At 45.4% G+C, this 22,161-nt stretch overlaps 1 protein-coding gene across 1 annotated transcript in view; it reads right to left on the bottom strand.

Moving 5' to 3' along the window:
• LOC126195708 (uncharacterized) overlaps window positions 1-22,161 on the bottom strand; it is a 124,686-nt gene that overhangs the window by 75,157 nt on the left and 27,368 nt on the right. The window contains exon 4 of the mRNA XM_049934337.1: window positions 13,176-13,398. Coding sequence (XP_049790294.1) covers window positions 13,176-13,398 — 223 coding nt within the window. The remainder of the gene's footprint in view (window positions 1-13,175; window positions 13,399-22,161) is intronic.

Genomic DNA, 22,161 nt, shown 5'->3' with positions numbered 1-22,161 from the left:
AGGCTCAGTCACATGCAAGGCCCGCGACAGACTTCCGTTCTTTGGCCAGACAGTGGAAAAATGCAATCCGTCCACGAGAACAGTTCAATAAATAATGCAACACATTTTTTTTCTCCGCTAATTTCTCTTGTAAAATCGCGGAATTTACTGCGAGACGTCGTGGAATATTTCCAATTCAGCCTCGTGAATTCCGATAGGTGGCGGTGCTATACATAGCTTTCAAAATGACGCCTGCAGCGGAGGTGCATTCCAAGGACAGACCTGTCACTGAGTTTCTTTCACCGGAAAACCAGGAAAAAATGGTTCAAATGGTTCTGAGCACTTTGGGACTTAACATCTGTGGTCATCAGTCCCCTAGAACTTAGAACTAATTAAACCTAACTAACCGAAGGACATCACACACATCCATGCCCGAGGCAGGATTCGAACCTGCGACCGTAGCAGTCGCGCGGGTCCGGACTGAGCGCCTAGAACCGCTAGACCACCGCGGCCGGCGGAAAAACCAGGACATCGTAAGTATTCATAATCGCTTTCAGAATTTCTAAGGAGACTTTGCAGTGAACAAAAGCACGGTGAGTCGTTGGACAAGGTATCTGTCGTCAACGCAATAAGGTAGCGCAATCCTGCCTGATGCCCCGCGTGCGGGCCGGTCGCACACAACTGTGAGTCCTGCATTGTTGGAACGTGCGGTCACCCTCATCCGAAGTCATATGTTGATCGCTATCAATCATCTTGTTGCAAAGCTGCACATCTCTGTTGGTAGTGATGACATACTCCTCCACCAGTCGGGGTACTAGCAAGTGTGTGCCCGCTGGGTTTCAAGCCTCCAAACGGAAGACTATAAAGAGCAACGAAGGATCATCTGTGTGGAATTGCTCGCGCAGTATGAGGCTCATCGTGAGCATTTTTTTGTTGAAAATCGTCACAGAGCATTAAACATGATTTCATCACTTCAAACCAGAAGCAAAATTGTTCCGGTGTAGCTATAAGCGATGGCACGAAGAAAAGCGTTCAAATGGCTCTGAGCAGTATGGGACTTAACATATGAGGTCATCAGTCCCCTGTAACTTAGAACTACTTAAACCTAACTAACCTAAGGACATCACACACATCCATGCCCGAGGCAGGATTCGAACCTGCGTCCGTAGCGGTCGCGCGGTTCCAGACTGAAGCGTCTAGAACCGCTCGGCCTCACCGGCCGGTCTGGCACGAAGATGAAGAATGCAAGAGCAAAGAAGGCTGTGAGACGACTTCAGCCAATAGCCCGCTGACAAGGATCGCACCACGACAGGAGCGTCCTCTAACCGAAGAGAATATAAGCGCCACTTCTCCCAGCCTCGCGCGGACAGTATTAGCACAGTACAGACTGGGACTCGCAGATCAGGACAGTATACGCACAGTACTAGGAAAGCACTGCGATAGCAGTGACGTGTGATCCATACCAATTGCCTATATGTACCTTGTATACAGCAAAGGACTTTGATTGTTTGCATGTCGCCCATCGCTTGCGTCACTGTTGTCAGTTCAAAGTTAAGTATTATCAATCCGCTTTATTGAAATAAAAACTATAAATGTGATTCGCTTGAATTGTTGCATAGCTATCTGAGAAAGCAGCATCCCTTAGGCATCCTCTAAGCGATGAGGGCAGGACCCCCACATGGGCAATGAGTATCCGCCGAAAGCCGCGCCTGACGGCCACGGATTTTCTTTTTTTTCCTGGCGCCTTGATTTTCTCTTTTCTTTACTTTGCAGGGGCGCTCAATTGCTTTAACAGTTTCTTGTCGTTTTTGCTAATCAGCTTTTTCAGGTGGGCGTTACAGAAAGTTTCTTAGATTTTTTTTGGTTATTTAGATTTCTTGCCTTATAGTTTTTGAATTTATGTCTTCCAAGATGCCCACCAATCCTGACCCACCCCCTGCTCTGGCACCACAGCCTCAAGCGTTAGATGCCACACAACTAACGCAGATGTTTCAGTTCCAGATGCAGCAAACCTCCACCCTGTTCAACATGGTGTAGCAGCTACTGGCCAACACTGCGAATCCTACAGAACAAGCACTACCTACTACAGCTGCTATACCACCTTTTCGACAGTTTCGTGACTGGTTCTTTTGCTTGCTTGCCTTGTCTGTTTGTTGCATTTGTCACTTCCAACATGCCCATCCTACCTACCCCGCCGCCTGCTTGGGCGCCACAGCCGCCAGCGTTAGATGCCACACAGCTAATGCAGATGTTTCAGTTCCTGACGCAGCATATACCACCTGCACTACTCAACACGGTGCAGCCGCTACTGGCCAACGCTGCGCGCCCCACCGAACAAGTACCACCTACAGCAAAACCTGCTGCTGTACTTCCTTTTCGATAGTTTTGTAAACAAGAAGAGGAATGGCTCGAGTGGTTGTCCCAGTTTGAGGCGCATCTCCTCGCTCACAACGAACCAGGTACTGTGAAAAGCCATTATCTATTATCAACGGTAGGATGTGCAGTGTTCCACCTAATCATTAACCTTTTTCCTAACGCCACTCCGACTGAACTATCTTATGACGAGCTGGTAGCCTCGCTAACAAACTATTATGACCAACAAGCTAATGTGGTAGTAGCTAGATATCAATTCTTTAATTGCAAAACACGGTCAGAACAAACTTATTGTGAGTGGGTAACAGATTTGCAGGGTATGTCAAGAAAATGCAAAATCAAATGTGCTTGCGGTGCTCTATATACAGATATTTTGTTGGGTGATGTGATAATGTACGATGTACCTGATGTCAAATTAAGAGAAGAGATTTTCAAACAGTCCGATCCATAATTTCAGCAAGTAGTGCAAATACTAGATCAGTACGATTCTGGTGCCCTGTCGGCTCATACCTTTGAGCAACCAGTTGTCTGTTGATTTGAGTTCCTTGTTTCCGATCGGCCCATCCGGCGGCAGCAGCCCGCCATGGCGAGTAAAATAACCTTCCACGGCACGTAGGCAGTTCGCTAAACAGGCAGCTACAAGGGCGAACGGATTGAAGTTTTGCCCTAGGTGTTATTCGCGCCACAAACTCCAAGACTGTCCCTCCCTACAAGCTCAGTGTTATGCTTGTGGTAGGAACGGACATGAGCAAACCATGTGTTTTCAGTGGAACAAACATAAGAATTCAGTTCACTCACAAAATCTCGTCACAAGGCCCATGTCATTAATTCAGAATATTCAAAATCTGCAACAGGCATTCGCAAAACTAGCAAGCATGCAGTGTCTTCAGTGATACATCAGTAGAACAAACTTTTCGTTCAATTACTTCTTTGTGGGAAATGTGAGAAAGTTGAACATGGGTGCCTTTCTCACATTGCTAAATCGTCACACATGTGAATTGTTAGGCTCCCCATGCCTGTATAAAACTTGCATGCAACTGACGGCTTAAAATGGAGAAGACAATCTCGTTCTTGTAAAACGTACATTGACTGCCATGTTACGCTCGCATACGCAAACAGTACTACAATCACGTGCTTGTGAGAACATATTTGGTCTTGATTCTTTTGCTTTTTTTTGGCTTTAACATTCAGGACGAAGTGTTGTCAGTCAGTGTCTGCCTTCAATGCAAAGGGCAGTGTAGCTAGCTTGCTAAAAGAATTCCCAGAACTCTTTTCTGAAGGTTTAGTAATCGCGAAAGCGTTACGGAGATCATAGATAAACTCCAGTGGAAGACTCTGCAGGAGAGACGCTCAGTAGCTCGGTACGGGCTTTTGTTGAAGTTTCGAGAACATAACTTCACCGAAGAGTCAAGCAGTATAATGCTCCCTCCTACGTATATCTCGCGAAGAGACCATGAGGATAAAATCAGAGAGATTAGAGCCCACACAGAAGCATATCGACAATCCTTCTTTCCACGAACAATACGAGACTGGAATAGAGGGGAGAACCGATAGAGGTACTCAAGGGAACCTCCGCAACACACTGCCAGGTGGCATGCGGAGTATGGATGTACATGTAGATGTAGATGTAGATGTAGAACTAAAAGTTTTGTTGCACAAATTACTCTGAAAGACAACGCACAGCCAAAATTTTGCCTCGCCAGAACTGTTCCCTTTGCAATATAGGACAAAGTGGCAACTGAACTTAAAGAATGGCAATATTGCGGAGTTATTGCGCCGATATCAGCTAGTCAGTCGGCAAGTCCACTGGTTTTTCTCCATAAACCTTCAGGTAGCATTCGCCTCTGTGTTGACTTTAAGTCTACAGTCAACCCACAAACTGTCATTGATAATTATCCCGTGCCACGCCCAGAGGATCTTATGGACAGATTAGGCGCTGGACGATACTTTTCAAAAACTGATTTGTGCGACGCCCATCTTCAAATACCGCTTGACGAAGGATCTCAAAAAGTGTGTGTAGCAAATATTCATTTGGGCTTGTTTAAATATTTGCGTTTGACGTTTGGCAGTGCTTCCGCACCTGCCGTTTTCCAGCGGTATTTGGAACAGCCGACTGCGCAAGTACCAAACTGTTCAAACTATTTGGACAATATTGTCATACCGGTTCGTACACAGGAGGAACACATTGCAGATTTACGTGCTTTGGTTCGTGTGTTATCTGATGCAGGACTAAAATGTAGACTGGACAAGTGTGATTTTTTTTTAACCTGAATTGCAGTATCTAGGTCATGTCATAAATAGTCAAGGCGTACATCCTCTTCAGTCGCATTTGTTAGCCATACGAGATTTGCCAGTTCCTCGCAGTGACGCAGAATTGCAGTATGTCTTCCGGAAAATGAACAATTGTATTCGGTTCAGAACGAATGCTGCACAAATCGCGGCTCCATTGCATCGCTAGCGTCGCAAGAATGCCCCCTTTGTTTGGACAGATGTGTGCCAAATAGCTTTTCAAAAACTTAAAAATGCATTGCTCAGTGATCGATGCTTAGTTGACTTTGATCCTGACAAATCAGTTGTAATGGAAATTGACGCTTCCTCTTACGGAATTGGTGCAGAGCTTTCGCACAGAATTGGTGATAAAGACAGGCATATTGCTTTCGCATCAAAAGTGTTGTCCGCAGCTCAGTGTAACTATTCATAAATTGAGAAAGAGGCATTGGATATTGTGTATGGTGTCAGCAAATTACACTAATATTTGTACGGCAGGAAATTCTACTTAGTAACGGATCACAAGCCTTTGCAGTCCATGTTTCATCCGACGAAATCGGTTCCCACAGGAACATCCCAAAAATTGCAAAGATGGGCTTTGCTGTTGTCGCAATACCACTACGAGATTGTATATCGTCCGACAGCTCAACATGGTAAGACGGACGCACTTTCAGTCTTCTGATTGGGCCTGATACAGACATTGACGCTTCTGCTGCTTGTTGGTGTCACATCGATGCACAGGATTCTGAATTCAGTCTTTCCTCTGGATTATAGGAAAATTGCAATTGCCACGGAAGATGATTCAGATCTGAACACTTTGCTCACATACATTCGCACAGCTTGGCCTCGCTCCCTGCATAGCGTAAAGAACACTGTAGTGTGCCGCTGTACAGAAAGGTGCAATTCTCGTTCAAAATGACAAGAGTCAGTCACGTGTGTTGATCCCTAAAGCTTTGCAAAAAGAAGTGTTGCAGTTACTTCACCAAGGACACTGGGAAAATGTTCGTAAAAGTAGTTAGCACGTCGACACTGTACTTGGTAGGGTACGGACACCCAAATAGAACAGATGGCGTCACAGTGTCACGCATGTGCGGAAAATCAGTCCGCTTCGCCACAAAAATTCTCTGCTTGGCCTAAGACGCAATCACCATGGCAACGTGTGCACATAGAGTTTGCGGGACCTTTATGGAACGCTCGCTGGTTGATTGTGGTTGACTCGTATAGCAAGCTTCGTTTTGCTGTGCCAATGAACTCGACAACGTCAAGGAGCACAATTCAGGTGTGAGTCCTGCAATGTTGGAACGTGCGGTCGCTCTCATTCGAAATCATCTGTGGATCACAATCAAACACCTTGCTGCACAGCTGGACATCTCTGCTGGTAGTGATGACATACTCGCCCAACTTTTGGAGTACTCGCAAGTGTGTGCCCGCTGGGTTTCTAACCTCCTAACGGAAGAACATAAAGAGCAATGAAGGGCCATTTGTGCGGAATTGCTCGCGCAGTATGAGGCTCATCGTGAGCATTTTTTGTTGAAAGTCGTCACAGGCCATTAAACATGAGTTCATCACTTCAAAACGGAAACAAAATTGTTGCGGTGTAACGATAAGCGATGGCACGAAGATGAAGAATGCAAGAGCAAAGAAGGCTGTGAGGCGACTTCAGCCAATAGCCTGCTGACAAGGACCGCACCACGACAGAAGCGCCCTCTAGCCGAAGAAAATATAGGCGCCGCTCCTCCCAGCCACGACTGGACAGTATTAGCACAGTACCAGACTGGGACTCGCCGACCAGGACATTATACGCACAGTACTAGGAGAGCACTACGATAGCAATGACGTGTGATCCATACTAATTGCTTAGCTGGACCTTGTATACAGCAAATGACTTTGATTGTTTGCATGTCGCCCATCGCTTGCGAGACTGTAGTAAAGTCAAGAAAAAGTATCGTCAATCTGCTTTATTGAAATAAAAACTATTAATATGATTTGCTTGAATTGTTGCACAGCTATCTGGGAAAGCAGCATCCTTAAGGTACCCTACAAGCGACGAGTTGGCAGGACCCCACAAAAATGGAAATCCAAGGAGTGGCTCCACACCACCTCTCCTTTAAAAAAAAAAAGTTCGAAGCCTCACCCTCAGCCGGTAAATTTATGACGACAGTCTTTGGGGACTCTCAAGGAGTGACTCTGTTTGATGTCCTCCCTCATGGTGCAATGGTCAACTGGCAAGTGTAATGTGCTGCCCTCAGGAAACTGAAGAAACGACTTCAGCGTGTATACGGATGACGGGGAGGTTATTGATGAAGGAAGACGTTAGCTCCGACGTCGACCAGTAGATGATGATGATGATATTTGGTTTGTGGGGCGCTCAACTGCGCGGTTATCAGCGCCCGTACAAATTCCCAACCTTTGCTCAGTCCAGTATCGCCACTTTCATGAATGATGATGAAATGATGAGGACAGCACAAACACCCAGTCATCTCGAGGCAGGTGAAAATCCCTGACCGCGGCGGGAATCGAACCTGGGACCCGTCGACCAGTAGAATGCCATCATGACGGAATACAGCCCCCCCCCCCCCAGTAAGATGACGTAAGGCCATAGCATTGAAGGGAATTTACGTTGAAAAATAGGGTTTTGTAGCCAAAAGAGTGGGAAATAAAATTCTGTAATGGAATACTGAATAAAACTAACCTGCTTTCACAACTGTGTTCCATTACTTATTGAAAGCATCTCATCCAAATGAGGTTGCTTGCACGACATTCGTGTGTCCCAACGCAGAATTCTGGTAATTCGTGTGTGGAACTGTGCCAAATAGTACTAACAGGGATATTGAGAGCATAAAAAAGGTCGAATGGTGACAAGTTTGTCTGACTATCCCGCGAAACTCTTGTTAGAAAGATTCAAGGGGTAGTTTACTGCTCCCTGCATACCGTTCCCGTAGCATCTGGAAAGAGGAGATTAAACTACAGCGCGCACAGAGATATTCAAGCAATACTCTTCCAGATCTCCATACGAGACTGGAACACGAAGAAATCCTAACGTCTGACACAACGAGAAGCAGCCTCTGCTTCAAAGCAATTTTGAAGAGTGTGGCAGTCGATGCAGGTGTCGATGACCCACGTGCTGGAAGAGGTCTGACCTTCAGTACATAGCCTAACACTTAGAAATACGAATAAGAGAATTTATAAAAACGTTGGTTGCTATGAAAGTTTATTTTAAATTTTTGAGAAATAGAATAGCATGGATATTTTACACAGTGGTAGATTTATTGAGTGGTCCGCCGAATGAATGGATAGATACAAAAGAAACGTAGAGAAGGACGCAAATAAAGATGAGATGAAGGGAAAAGGTCAACAACAGTATGACGCCACTGACTGAGAATGAGAAGGGAAAAGAGGATAACCAGATAAAAAATGAACTTGTGTTTCACTGTTTGAAATGCCCATGTATGTTAAATGTTGATAGAAGAACGATGAATGTGACAGAATGAGGTGCATTCAATTTTATTTAAATGCGAAAACGGTTTGAATTCTGTAGAGGGTGCAGGATATTCAGTTCCAGAGCTGGGGGGGGGGGGGGCTCGTCTACAAAGAATGAAATAGTCGGAGTCTTGTATCACGGCGTATAGGCGGAGGATGTCTAAAAATCCTAACCGACCGGGTACGGAGACAAATATCAGCGGCAGTGGGTTTGAAACTCGCCAGACATTTTTCCTTCCAGTGACTACAGGTCAACCAGCTTCCAAATTAGCACTGTAAAGGGAAATGCAACTAAAGTACATTTGGCGACTTGTACCTCGTAAAAGGTCACTGCTCACAGAGCCACAAATAGCTGCACGTTTTCTATGTATCAATCCATACAGCAACTAGACAGCAGGTGGCTGGGGCGTGTAGTGTGAATCGACGCATAACCTCTTTTCAAGTGATGCAAGGCGTCGATTGCACTGACAGTTGTTTAACCCGCAGTGCGTGGAGGGTTTAACGCAGGCTTCAGATGGTTCTTTTACGTTTTGCGAGTGTTTTCTGGTTTGGTGAAGCCTTAGGCACCTTACTGCGCCTCTACTGACCTGCTGTGCTAAATCTACTCCTCTCAACCCAACAGATGATGTCTCCTCCACTATTTTTAATAGCAGCTGAAACGCAGCAATCAATATCCTCGCTTACTTGAAAAAAGAGACAGCATTGGTCGTATATTTTTTACTATTGCAAAATCGATTTTCTGTCACTGAGTGACCATCTTCAGTGCTATATTGTATAACTTAAATTGGGATGCACTGTTGTCACTAAGCTTACGGCAATCACATAGTCTAGCTTAGTGACAACAGTGCATCCCAATTTAAGTTACACAATATAGCACTGAAGATGGTCACTCAGTGACAGAAAATCCATTTTGCAATAGTAAAGAATATACGACCAATGCTGTCTCTTTTTTCAAGTATACCTGTTATCTGGTCGTAGTGCACAAGACAACATGGAGTCGCCAATCAATATCCTCGCAATTTGGTAGTTATCTATATTACTAAACGGGTATAGGCATTCGTTCCCAGCTACAGGTTGTCTGTCTAGCGGCTTTCAGGTGCAACAAAAATTTGATTCATATAACAGCTGTCAGGTCTAGTGTCTAGCTGTAGGGCACGTGCCTGGAAACAGAGAGGTCGTGGGTCCGAATCCTTGTCGGATAATGAATATTTTCAGTCTGACTTTCATCTAGCCCTCGTCTCTAAACGAATGAGGAGTCAGCAGGAAAGTCATTTGATTTGGATTCCACGTAAAACTGCAGGTCCCCTTTGCCCGATTTGGTGACTCTGACAGATCAGGGATTTGTGAGTCACAGAAGTGGCGTCCAACTGAAATGCTTACACTCGGCCACTGAGCCACACGAACTTATTATTATTATTATTACTCCGCCCTCTTAGTGGTCAGAGCGTCTGACTGCCATGCAGCTGGCCAGTGTTCGATGTCCGACCGCGTCGCAGATTTGCTCGCCTCGGGGACTAGGTGTTGTGTTGACCCCTTGAACATTACATAATTATCGACACGCAAATCGCCGAATGTGGCGTCACGTGATAAGACATACAACGCGGCGACCGAACTTCCCACGTGGGGACTCCCGCCAATCAATGCCATAGAATGATTTGATTTTTTCATTATTATTAAATAACTATTGACTGAATTTATAATATGAAATGCTGCCATAATCCGCTCATTAAGAGGTACAATCTTACGTTAAAGTTTCACTACAATAAGTCAAGCTAAAAAGGAAAGTCGTGTGGCATGAATGGCTGTTAGACGCCGAAGGGCAGAGTCAGTCGCCTAAGTGGATAGGTTTCCCTTTCTTTCATGCCCGCAGGCACCATTCTTTCGCGAAGTATGAGAGCTGTGTATGAAAGCGGCTCTGTTAAACGGTGAGGACTACATCGTGTGTGTGTGTGTGTGTGTGTGTGTGTGTGTGTGTGTGTGTGTGTGTGTTTGTGTGTGTGTGTGTGTGTGTGTGTGTTGCATAGGTCCATGTTTGTGTTGGAGATGATGCGAGAAAATAGAAGGTGAAACCCGGTGCTGACACATAGCATACTCATCTCGAAAAACACCACAAAGACCTCCAAGATTGACGTCCTCATCCAGCGTAGGTAATCGTGATACCTATCGATCAACAGTGTCGCATTCCCTCATTTCATGAAACACTGCGGAGTGGTTTCGAATTTAATCCAGGTCACTGGCGCAGAGACTAGTGACCAGGGACTTTACACCACCACACCACCTGTCCCATCCACCGTAAAGGTAGAGAGCAAACTGTCAACAGTGCGAGACATACCCGGAGGGTCACCCGACCAACTATTGGCCCCGCTCATGGCGCTTAACTTCGGTAAGCTGACGGTTTGAGGCAGCGTAAGTCACTGCACGCAGACTACCCAAACATTATTCAACCAGCGTTTGAGAATTAGAGAATTAAGGGACCGCAGACAAATATTACACATAACATGAAACCTTTTGAAACCTTTTGTTTGTTGTAGAGTCCGCCTGCTGTAACCTCAACAAAATAATGAAGGAGAAAAGTTTATCGCTTATTGCATTTTGGCTCTCATGCAGCGAAACTGCAGCATCACACACAACATCTTAATTTATTAGATCTTCACCACGAATCCTATACGCAGGACATTTAAGATAAAATATCCACATATACCACTGGATGTAGCTGCAAAATTACATCACTATACGACAAAGAGTTCAGGAGATATGACGTCATAAATGTTAATATGGACGGAAAATACCTGTCCACTGACTTAACCGAAAATAATAAAACCACCATAATTTGCGTTCTGTGATATCAACCATAAGGGTTTCATATTATATAGTTAATTTCTAACACTTGATACATCAACTCTTTTCTAAAGTACCGTAATCTGATGTTTGAAGCTGTTTTATACATGGGAGTTGGATTATTTAAGGAATGGAGGGTGGGGGATTGTTTTTACGGCATCTAAACGTCAATAACTAACTTCAGATCGACATGACATTCCTGAAAAGGCTTGTGGATCCATGTCCTCTCCGAATTCGGGTCACATCTAGGATAGAGGTGGTGCGACACGGTAGTAGCCAGATGCCTCCTACAAGTGACTAAATTTTAGTCCAATGCGCTTACTGCAATGCTGTGCAAAATTTCAGAAAGAAACTACGCTACTGGCCATTAAAATTGCTACACCAAGAATAAATGCAGAGGATAAACTGGTATTCATTGGACAAATATATTATACTACAACTGACATGTGATTACATTTTCACGCAATTTGGGTGCATAGATCCTGAGAAATCAGTACCCAGAACAACCACCTCTGGCCGTAATAACGGCCTTGATACGCCTGGGCATAGAGTCAAACAGAGCTTGGATGGCGTGTACAGGTACAGCTGCCCATGCAGCTTCAACACGATACCACAGTTCATCAAGAGTGTGACTGGCATATTGCGACGAGCCAGTTGCTCGGCCACCATTGACCAGACGTTTTCAATTGGTTAGAGATCTGGAGAATGTGCTGGCCAGGGCAGCAGTCGAACATTTTCTGTATCCTGAAAGGCCCGTACAGGACCTGCAACAGGCGGTCGTGCATTATCCTGCTGAAATGTAGGGTTTCGCAGGGATCGAATGAAGGGTAGAGATACGGGTCGTAACACATCTAAAATGTAACGTCCACTGTTCAAAGTGCCGTCAATGCGAACAAGAGGTGACCGTGACGTGTAACCAATGGCACCCCATACCATCACGCCGGGTGATACGCCAGTATGGCGATGACGAATACACGCTTCCAATGTGCGTTCACCGCGATGTCGCCCAACACGGATGCGACGATCATGATGCTGTAAACAGAACCTGGATTCATCCGAAAAAATGATGTTTTGCCGTTCGTGCACCCAGGTTCGTCGTTGAGTACACCATAGCAGGTGCTCCTGTAACCTGTCAAGGGTAACCGCAGCCATGGTCTCCGAGCTGATACTCCGTGCCGCTGGAAACGTCGTCGAACTGTTTGTGCAGATGGTTGTTGTCTTGCAAACGTCGCCATCTGTTGACTCAGGGGTCGAGACGTGGCTGCACGATCCGTTACAACCATGCGGATAAGATGCCTGTCATCTCGCCTGCTAGTGATACGAGGCCGTTGGGATCCAGCACGGCGTTCCGTATTACCCTCCTGAACCCACCGATTCAATATTCTGCTAACAGTCACTGGATCTCGACCAACGCGAGCAGCAATGTCGCGATACGATAAACGGCAATCGCGGTAGGCTACAATCCGACCGTTATCAAATTCGCAAACGTGATGGTACGCATTTCTCCTCCTTACGCGAGGCATCACAACAACGTTTCACCAGACAACGCCGGTCAACTGCTGTTTGTGTATGAGAAATCGGTTGGAAACTTTCCTCATGGCAGCACGTTGTAAGTGTCGCCACCGACGCCAACCTTGTGTGAATGCTCTGAAACGCTAATCATGTGCATATCACAGTATCTTCTTCCTGTTGGTTAAATTTCGCGTCTGTAGCACGTCAGTTTAGTGGTGTAGCAATTTTAATGGCCAGTAGTGTAACTTCCTCATAATGTTTCACTCCTATGTAACATAGGTCACTATCAATGGACCACCCTGTGTATATGAAATAGAGTTACACTACTCTGTGTATCGTCATTAATTGCATCAGTGTCTCCTGCATTCTCATGTACTATTCTGCAGCAGTTCTTTCTATCTATTGTCCAAATTTCATCAAGCTTTGGTATTGGGCAGGGACACAGCATGTGAAAGTTGCTGTATACTGCTAGTTTTTTTGAGGCTCATGGCCCCCTCATAACTTAACCATCGGCATCAACAGTGTTCTGATGGTACGACTATTTTAAAGTGCCGTGTTGTTCAGATTGTCGCCAAGTTCCGCCAATGTGGAAGAACAGGACAGTCGAGAGAGAATGTCTTATCAACAATCGTTTGCATGGAACAGCTACGTAGTGGGTACGTCTAGCGTGAGCACGCCCATATATGACGGTGCCGTTCCGTAGCCGCCAGTGTGAATCGGCGTACCTGCGTGAGGCCGGCGCGCGGCGAGGCGCTGCTGCTATGCTCGGAGCCGGACCGCTGGTAGTGCGCCGCCTCGGCGAGAGACTGCCGCTGCCTGATGCGCTCCAGAGCCACCACCTGCTTGTCCTCCACCTGCGACAGCTGCGTCCGAATGGGGCCAGGCGGCTCCACCGGCCTCCGAGGCTGTGCCAGCGTCAGCAGGCGCTCGCTCGGCTCGCGAATCTTCCTGCGGCCGCCACCACTAAACATCAGTCATGTCATCGTATGGTACACACTGGGACTGTTGACATTAAAAAAAAATCTGGAAACCGATACATAATATTTAAAGAAGTATCATAGTTTAAAGAAGTATCACAATAAGCTCTCTGTTTCTCGAAAATATTATCGATTTATCGATATATCGATGGAAATATATCTACTTACCGAACAAAAAAGAATATCCGCTGCATATTGCAAATATGCTACTAATTTTAGAGCTGTATATTTAAGTAGTGATTTCTTATTAGATATTACGGACATCAACAAGCTAGCAGCCTGCATAGAGCAAGAATTAAAACGATAACAATGCACGTTCATGCTTGACGATAACCACTTTCCTTACAATGGGAACTGCACGGTAAAAGGTGCCAGGTTACGTCGTTCATGTTCGTCACATACTGGATTTGTCTGCAACACTTCATCTCGACTTCTCTGTTTTTTAATTTCTGCAAAAGCCAACCTAGCAGTTGTAGTGTCAAAATTCGATGGTGAAGTTAAACGTTGTCTTTTCTGTTGGTAGCACCGAGCGCCGATTACGTCAGCATTTTCCCTCACACGTTTACACCCACGGCAAAGACCAATCTTGTTATTTAGATTTTTTCATCAGCAACTGCTTTTGCAGAATGCCAATGTGAAAAAACAGCACTCTAGTTGCGCCAAAATTGTTTTCTAACGTAACAGGTGTGTTATTTTTACACCTCTGATGTCTTGTTATTCCATTCAAAGCTCCATCCCCCGTTACAATCGGACTTCTTCTTTGTGCCATCTATACTTGCTTCATACAGTCAAAGAGAAAGGCTGGATATGAAGGAAGCTCAAAAAACATAAAACAAAAATATCTCTACTCTACATTGCCGTTTCGACACCCGTATATCGATATTTCGGTGAGAACGATACCGCCGATATATATCGATACTTTTTAGGAGAATGAATAGATTTGTCGATACATCAATATTTTTTCAGAAGTCCTAGTACTCATAGTGAACAGGTGCATTATGATTCCTACATTCCCGAACTGGGTATCAGATTATTCACTAATAACCAATGTGTGTGTGTGTGTGTGTGTGTGTGTGTGTGTGTGTGCGTGTGTGTGGGGGGGGGCTTGCTAAAATGCCATATGATAAACGTAATTAAAAACATTGAAACTAAAAATCGTTTGTAATTAATGGTTGCGAGCAGCTGTATTACACACCTTTATTTCACAGCCAATTTCAGTCAAAAACAGGCAACCTTCCGATGTCTACATACAACAAAATACCTAAACAAGGCACTATGTGTCATTAGAAAAACAATCGTTGGTCCAGTAATTGTTATTCATAGCCTATTGAGAACTTATGTCATAATAATCAGCTGTGCGACAACTCATAACCACTTTCAAGCATCGTGTCAGAGACCAGCATCTTTATTTGCAAGTTGCCACCGGGATATGGTTGAACACACACAATTCCCTTGATCTGAATCGAATGAACCCATTCGATATGCAGATCGCCAGACCCCTGCCCTTAAGAGTTATACGAATTTAATAAACTGCGCGCCAAGGGAACAGAAAGAGAAGACGTGTCAGTACCAAGTGAGTCGACGGTGTGCTTCTTGATGAAGCGAATAGTAGTAATTTCAGTCAAGGGATTCATCTCTAAATACTGCAGTAAAATAGCGGTAACTAAGATCAGTTTTACTTCACAGTATGCCACAATAGGAACAGCACGTCCAAAACAAGCGTAATAGTTCACCCACTGACACACTGGAGATAACTACTAATTGTAAAATGAAATCCGTATAATTAAACAGTCCATGGGGAAGGGAAGAAGATAGCCTGGTAACTAACTCAGGAGGCACTAAAGTAAGCTATGTACATGGCTTCGCTTTCGGCTAAACGATTGCTCGCTCACGTGGTAATAGGGATATATATGCAGGAATCCAAATGACTGCGTCTTGGTTAGGTCATCGGCTGCCAGAACGTGATTTAAAACGATATTCCGTGATGCTTTAACTCAAAAAGCACCTACTCCCGTCTCGTCAGCAACATCTGGCCTTGCTTCGCTGCCAATACGTACCAATTGTAAGAGGCAAAAAGGCGAACTGCTTTCCACAATCTACCACAGCCCGCACAAAGGATGAGAACTACTATGGACCGGTCATGTCTTTAATTTTTCCTCCCGGTCAAGAGTACTTCACCATCTCAAATCCCAACCAAGAGCCCTTTCAACTTCGTCCCAGCCAATAGCACTTTACTGCCACACATCCCAACCCATTAAAACAAGGCTCATCTGAGCTCTCTGCGGAGAGACCGCCCAAAATTATTGATTATCCAAGCTGACAGAATGTTAGAAAAGACGCCAGTCGGAGGCTACGTTGCAAATATTTTCACTAGAACTTAGAACTACTTAAACCTAACTAACCTTAGGACATCACACACATCCATGCCCGAGGCAGGATTCGAACCTCCGACCTTAGCGGTCGCGCGGTTCCAGACTGTAGCACCTAGAGTCGCTCGGCCCCTACGGTCGGCCCTCTCTCTTCCAAAAAGTTTGTTATTACTCTCCACGCCTTTTAGATTAAACAAGTTAACAATAACTTGATGCTAATCCCAATCCTCGGAAATGGTGGCAGCTCAGACCGTTCTGAAAGAACTCGAGTTGCTGCCCTTCTGAAAGATGACAATAGTTCCCCCATGTTTGTTAATTTTTAGGACATTGTCCAGTCAATGAGTTCAGTACACCTTGTGTTGAGCGTCCGGGTTGATAATCTCTACGGATTGGTCCCAGGATGCGGTGGTGAAATCAGGAGCGGGGCTAATGTAAGACAGCATTTCTCTGCCCTCGTGAGACTTTATTTCGAGTCCAAACTGTTCCCTAAAATTTGAAGAAGTGTCCTCTTGGCTCATCGGCTCGTCATATAGCGCAATATAGTCCAATTCTTAGCAAGGCGTATTTTCACGCGACTATCTCCTAAGGCGTCCATAAGATTTTGTCCGCAGCCAGCACAGTTGAAAAGTATCTTAAGCCCCTGTCAGTGTCCAGCGATGTGGCGTCTCATCCGATAAAGAGGGCACCCGGACATTGCCCGCAAATGGTGATAGACTAAACAGGCTGCAACGGCGGGCGATCCACGGTACTGGCGACCCTTTTATCCAAGTTGTCAGGTGTGCCAGACACCTCGCACAGTCTGTTTTCCCCGAACATTCTGCCACATATGGCCAGCTGAGTATTGCGCAGAACTCAAAAATATTTTGTTAGAGAAGAATTGTAACCTCCACAAGCATCGTGTAAGTTTTATTAGCGTATGAATATCCACACTGCACTAATGCAAACGCCAAAGGGATCTCTTATTTCTCAAATGAGTGTCTAGTACTCTTGATGAGGATGAAAGGATGAAACCGAAAGGTTCGCTCTATCCTGACGCGTGTCGTATTGAACTATAAATTAAGAGCACCTGTAGCAAAATATAAAACTACGGCGAAACCCTTGGCAACAGTGATGCAACATGGGATTTTCAGTACCGACTGAGTGTTGGATTGATAAGAAGAGATACCTCAGAGAGCCAAAGAGCACCATATAATTTTTATCACAGGTACGGATTCGACATCGGGTGCCTTAGTATCATTGGTTCAAAATGGTTCAGATGGCTCTGAGCACTATGGGACTTAACTTATGATGTCTTCAGTCCACTAGAACTTAGAACTACTTAAACGTAAATAACCTAAGGACATCATACAAATCCATGCCCGAGGCAGGATTCGAACCTGAGACCGTAGCAGCAGCGCGTTTCCGAACTGAAGCGCCTAGAACCGCTCGGACACCGCGGCCGGCTTACTATCATTGACACAATCAAAAATGAAAGGAGTAAATGGAAATCTCAAAATGTCATTATTTGATCACAATGGCTGGCCATCCCATTTTGTCAAAATCTTAAAAATATTTTGCATGAAACCCACAGACACAGTAGATTACAGCACTGTATAAAACAAAATTTTCAGTAACAACGAATACACTATCTAGACGCCCGAACAAACTTCTGGTTTGTCTGTCCTTTAACTCAGACTGATTTTTTAATAAAAGTGGGTAATACAGCTACGTGCAGCCATTATTTTTTTTACAAGCCTCCTCTAAAATGTGAAAAATAAGTACGTACTGTATACTAATTTCACTCAGAATTACCACCACTCTCTCATTTATTGTCACTCTCAGTTACCCAATCAAGAGATAAAACGGTCAGTTTTCTCAGTGACAAAATGTAGTATTAAAATGCCGAATGAACTATTCAACAAAGGCTAAGAGTATTACTCAGAAGAGATTGGATGGTTAACCACACAAAAAGGAAAGAAGAAGAAGATCAGACAGTCAAGCCGACAATGCATTAAAATCTCCTCCCTAATAATTTGTGAATCACGTCAGACATTTCATAAAATTAAGACACCCCACATTCGTCTCATTATTAAAATGGAGGACATACCGTTTGGTAAACTAACCTTTCCACTCTTGTCTGAATACAAAATACATGCAGTTAAAATGTGATGTACTTAAATATATTTACATTGTGTATCTAAAATGAATGTAGAAAATGAGAGGGCTGGTAGAGGGGGTCATAATAAGCATATTTCACACAGCAACCTATGTCCGCATCCCTTTGCGTATGGCGCTACGCGTCCTTGATCAGCGTCGCTCGGCGCCAAGAGGGTAGGCACACGACATGCCATCTGAGCCGTCATAGTAGCAGGTCTGCAGAGCAAAGATTTCATTGTATTTGTGACATCAAGGTATGAGGGCTATTTGGAAGAAAGTTCCGATGGGTCACGAATTGGAAACCGCTATGAAAATCAAAAATGTTTTACTTGCTATACCATTCAGCTACACCATTCAGCTCTACATAGTCGCCGCTCCCGCTTAGACATATGTGGTGGCGTTGTACCAACTTTCCAATACCATCGTCATAGAAAGCAACCGCTTGTGCTTTTCGCCCATTTTTCTCTACGCTTGTCTACAGTTGGTTACCTCTGCCAAAATGTTGTCTTCATAGCCAGCGATTACTGTGAACAGAGACAAAACTCAGGACAAGCCAATTACGGGTTTTGTTGTGTGTGATCAAACAATTCCCACCGAAAACGCTGCAGGAGCATCTTCATTTCCCCCGCAGAGTGTGGTCGAGAACTGTCATGAAGAACGAAACGCTTGACGGTTGTTTTATGTGGGCTGCACGACATAAGGCGAAATCTCTCACTACCCCCTTACTTGGTGGGAGAACTTTTTTCTACGCATCTTCACGTGCTCACTGTGCGTCCAGAATTGAAAAGAGCGACGTTCCGCGATCGACGAGCATACCAGAGTATGCACATCTGTGCAAAACGTCATCGGATTTTCAGAGTGGTTTCCGTTTCGCGGCCGATCGGAACCTACGTTTCGAATAGCTCTCGCAAATGTGAAGTCGGGGTGAAGTCTTATAACGTTTATCGGAAAACAGTTACAAAAGAACTCGCGACATTACATCCTCCTTCTTAACGAACGCCGTGCAACGACGCTGGAGTGACTGTCGCCCTCTTTCAAACACCCTTGGCGAAGTGGAAATTGGATTGGAGGCTGCCTTAACGGACGCTGTCAGCTTTTCATCAGTCTCAAGCTGTGTTTCATAGACAACAGATTTCAGGGGCCCCAGAAGGAAAAATCAGTAGGCTTCAAGACGGGGAAACGTGCATGGCATGGCACCCGCTCACCGCGCCCTGTCTGATTGTCAGCAAAGGCTTCCTCCAAATGCATCCGCACTGCATGTGCCAGGTGTGCAGGTGCACCATAGGGTTGGTACCACATTTGCTGTCACATTCTATCTATCTATCTATCGCTTGAGTCTTGTCCCGCAGTGACGCAGGGTCAGCCATTGTTAATCGGATTTGGCATGTTAATGGTTAAGCGGTGGCCGGATGCCCTTCCTGCCGCCGCCCCGTACCCCCCACCCCCTCTCCCGGGACGGAATTAGTGTACCCCAACTGTCTACGTCGAGTGTAATCCATGGAATAGTGCGAACGTGTTCAGATGTCTGCGAGCCGTGTAACTGAGGCGGAACATGGGGACCAACCCGTATTCACCTAGTGGGATGTGGAAAACCGCCTAAAAACCATATCCAGGCTGGCCGGCACATCGGCCCTCATCGTTAATCCGCCGGACGGATTCGACCTGGGGCCGGCGCGCATACCAGAGTCCAGGAAGCAGCGCATTAGCGCTCTCGACTACCCCGGCGGGTTACCACATTTGCTGTCACATGTTGAGTGGAAAATGTTCCAACAACTCTGACAGAGTTTGTCTGCATTCAGTGGCCGGCGGGGTACATGTATGGGCTGACCAAATTACAGCCGACCAAGCCGGCCCAAAAGTTGACAGCGAAGCGATCTTGGTGACCACTAGCAAGTGCGGCGTGCGGATTTTCCCGCGCTCACATTTGTTGATTGTGGCTGTTCACCATACCCTCTCGTCTGTAAAAAGTACACGTTTCGCAAAGTCCGGCTGAATGAGACACCTTTGCAAAAATCACTGGCGGAATTAAATTCGACTTAGAAATTTGTCTGGGTTAAGGGCTTAAACCCACTGAAGGCGGTACGGGTGCAAATCATCTTTTTGCCACACTCGACAAATTGTGGAAAGGCTGAAAGAGACCTACGGGTGGCAATAAACGTGCGTGGATCTGGCACTCGACGATTCGGAAACCGCCGAAAGTACAAACTTGGGCATTTCCATCTGCCGCCCCGTAAGAACAGTGCACTTCTGCCCTTTCCCCCCAAGTATAGTGCTCCATTTCCTGTCCGCTCCACACACTAACAAACACAAGAGTGTCCCCGTTTGATGACAAAATGACGCAGGGCGACTCAGACTCTGCAGTGTGGACAGGTGCTGCCCTCCATCCAACACATGTTAAACATGCATTTGCACAGCCAAAAGGAACGTGCACGCGTCCCAGTAAGAGGCGGAAACCCGTAGTGTTGCCCGCCTGGAATATCCGCAACTATGTAGACTACAGGGTTTGCAAATAAAGGTCATGAAACTTCGACACGACGCCTCATTTACCTTTATGTCACAAATACGCTGAAATCCTTGCTCTGCAGACCTGTCCCGTCTCCAGCCATCCTGATTTAGGTTTTCCGTGATTTCCCTACATCGTTTCAGGCAAATGCCGGGATGGTTCCTTTGAAAGGGCACGGCCGATTTCCTTCCCACTCCTTTCCTAACCCGCGCTTGCGCTCCGTCTCTAATGACCTCGTTGTCGACGGGACGTTAAACACTAACCACCACCACCACCATCTGCAGACCTGCTACCATGACGGCTCGGATAGCATGTCGTGTGCCTACCCTCTTGGCGGCGCGCGACACTGTTCAACGACGGCTAGCGCTGTGCGCTAAGGGATGCGGTCATTGGTTGCTGTGTGAAATATGCTCGTTATGACCCACTGTACCAGCCCTCTGATTTTCTACATTCATTTCAGATACACTCTGTATATACCGCGAACACTTCACAATGGGAAGTCCTCCTACAGGAGCAGCAAACGATATGTCACCGAACTGTACCCCACCCGAAGGCGAGTGGGAAGAATATATCGCTTCGGTGGCCAGAAGTAGGTACGTCTCAGACAAATGATTGGTTTTACCAACCGCAGCTAATTGCCCAACTACAGACACTGTTCTTATAACTGATGCAAGACCCTCTACTCGACAGCGACGATACATCTCGATGGATGGCAAACACTAGGCCAACATGCTTACAGAACACAGTTCATCTACTGCCATATCCGCTGTTCATTTCCTTGAATCTCCGTGCGTCCTGCTAACCAGAAAAATGACACTTTCATCATCGGTTTTTGTTGGTAGCGTACGAACTCCTTTATGTTCTGGACATATTTGTCTGTTGGTTAGGTATATAACAAACGTGCGATCAAACAGTGTTTCCTCACGGATATTCGATTGGCTCCATCATATTTTTGTTTATGGAATCCTCTACGTTGTAACAGACAACGAATGAATAACAGAAAAAAGTTAGGTACATCCCAGAGCAGAGAAATATTCTCTCTATACACAAACTGGCGACCTCCTTCGGATATGTACAGGTAACACTAAATATCCACAGCAAGAAATATTTATAAATTAGAAAGTTCTGCAAGTTTCGCAGGAGAGCTTCTGTAAATTTTGGAAGGTAGGAGACGAGGTACTGGCAGAAGTAAAGCTGTGAGGACGGCGCGTGAGTCGTGCTTGGGTAGCTCAGATGGTAGAGACTTGCAACCGACAGACAAAGGTCCCGAGTTCGCGTCTCGGTCCGGCACACAGTTTTAATCTGCCAGGAAGTTTGATTTATAAATTATATGCACAGTCTTCCTCGTGAATCAGTCCATCAGTTTAAAACAGTATAAAAATTCATACTGTAGTTACTGAGAACAGAGCAAAAACAAAGACAAAAACAGCGGTGAGGAACTAGAATTTATATACACTGTGTGGCAAAAAAGTGAGGCACACAGGAAGAAACAAAGAAACAAAAGGAAACTTCACAAGTTTCTAGAGAATGTGGCGTTATTTCAGTGATTACAAAATAAAGTCACATTTAAGAGGAACTTGGCGGTACAGAGGGGCCGAGCGGAGACACTTCTGCATGAAGTCAGGATAGCAGTTGGGTACTTGTTAAGCGGCTCTGACGCTAGTAAAACATTGTCAAAGTTCAATTAGTTTATTAACCATATCTTGTTCCACACCGGCCTTGCAGC

The sequence above is a fragment of the Schistocerca nitens genome, chromosome 7 (assembly GCF_023898315.1).
Source record: "Schistocerca nitens isolate TAMUIC-IGC-003100 chromosome 7, iqSchNite1.1, whole genome shotgun sequence".
NCBI lineage: Eukaryota > Metazoa > Arthropoda > Insecta > Orthoptera > Acrididae > Schistocerca > Schistocerca nitens.
This window is presented reverse-complemented; position numbering and strand designations above follow the sequence as displayed.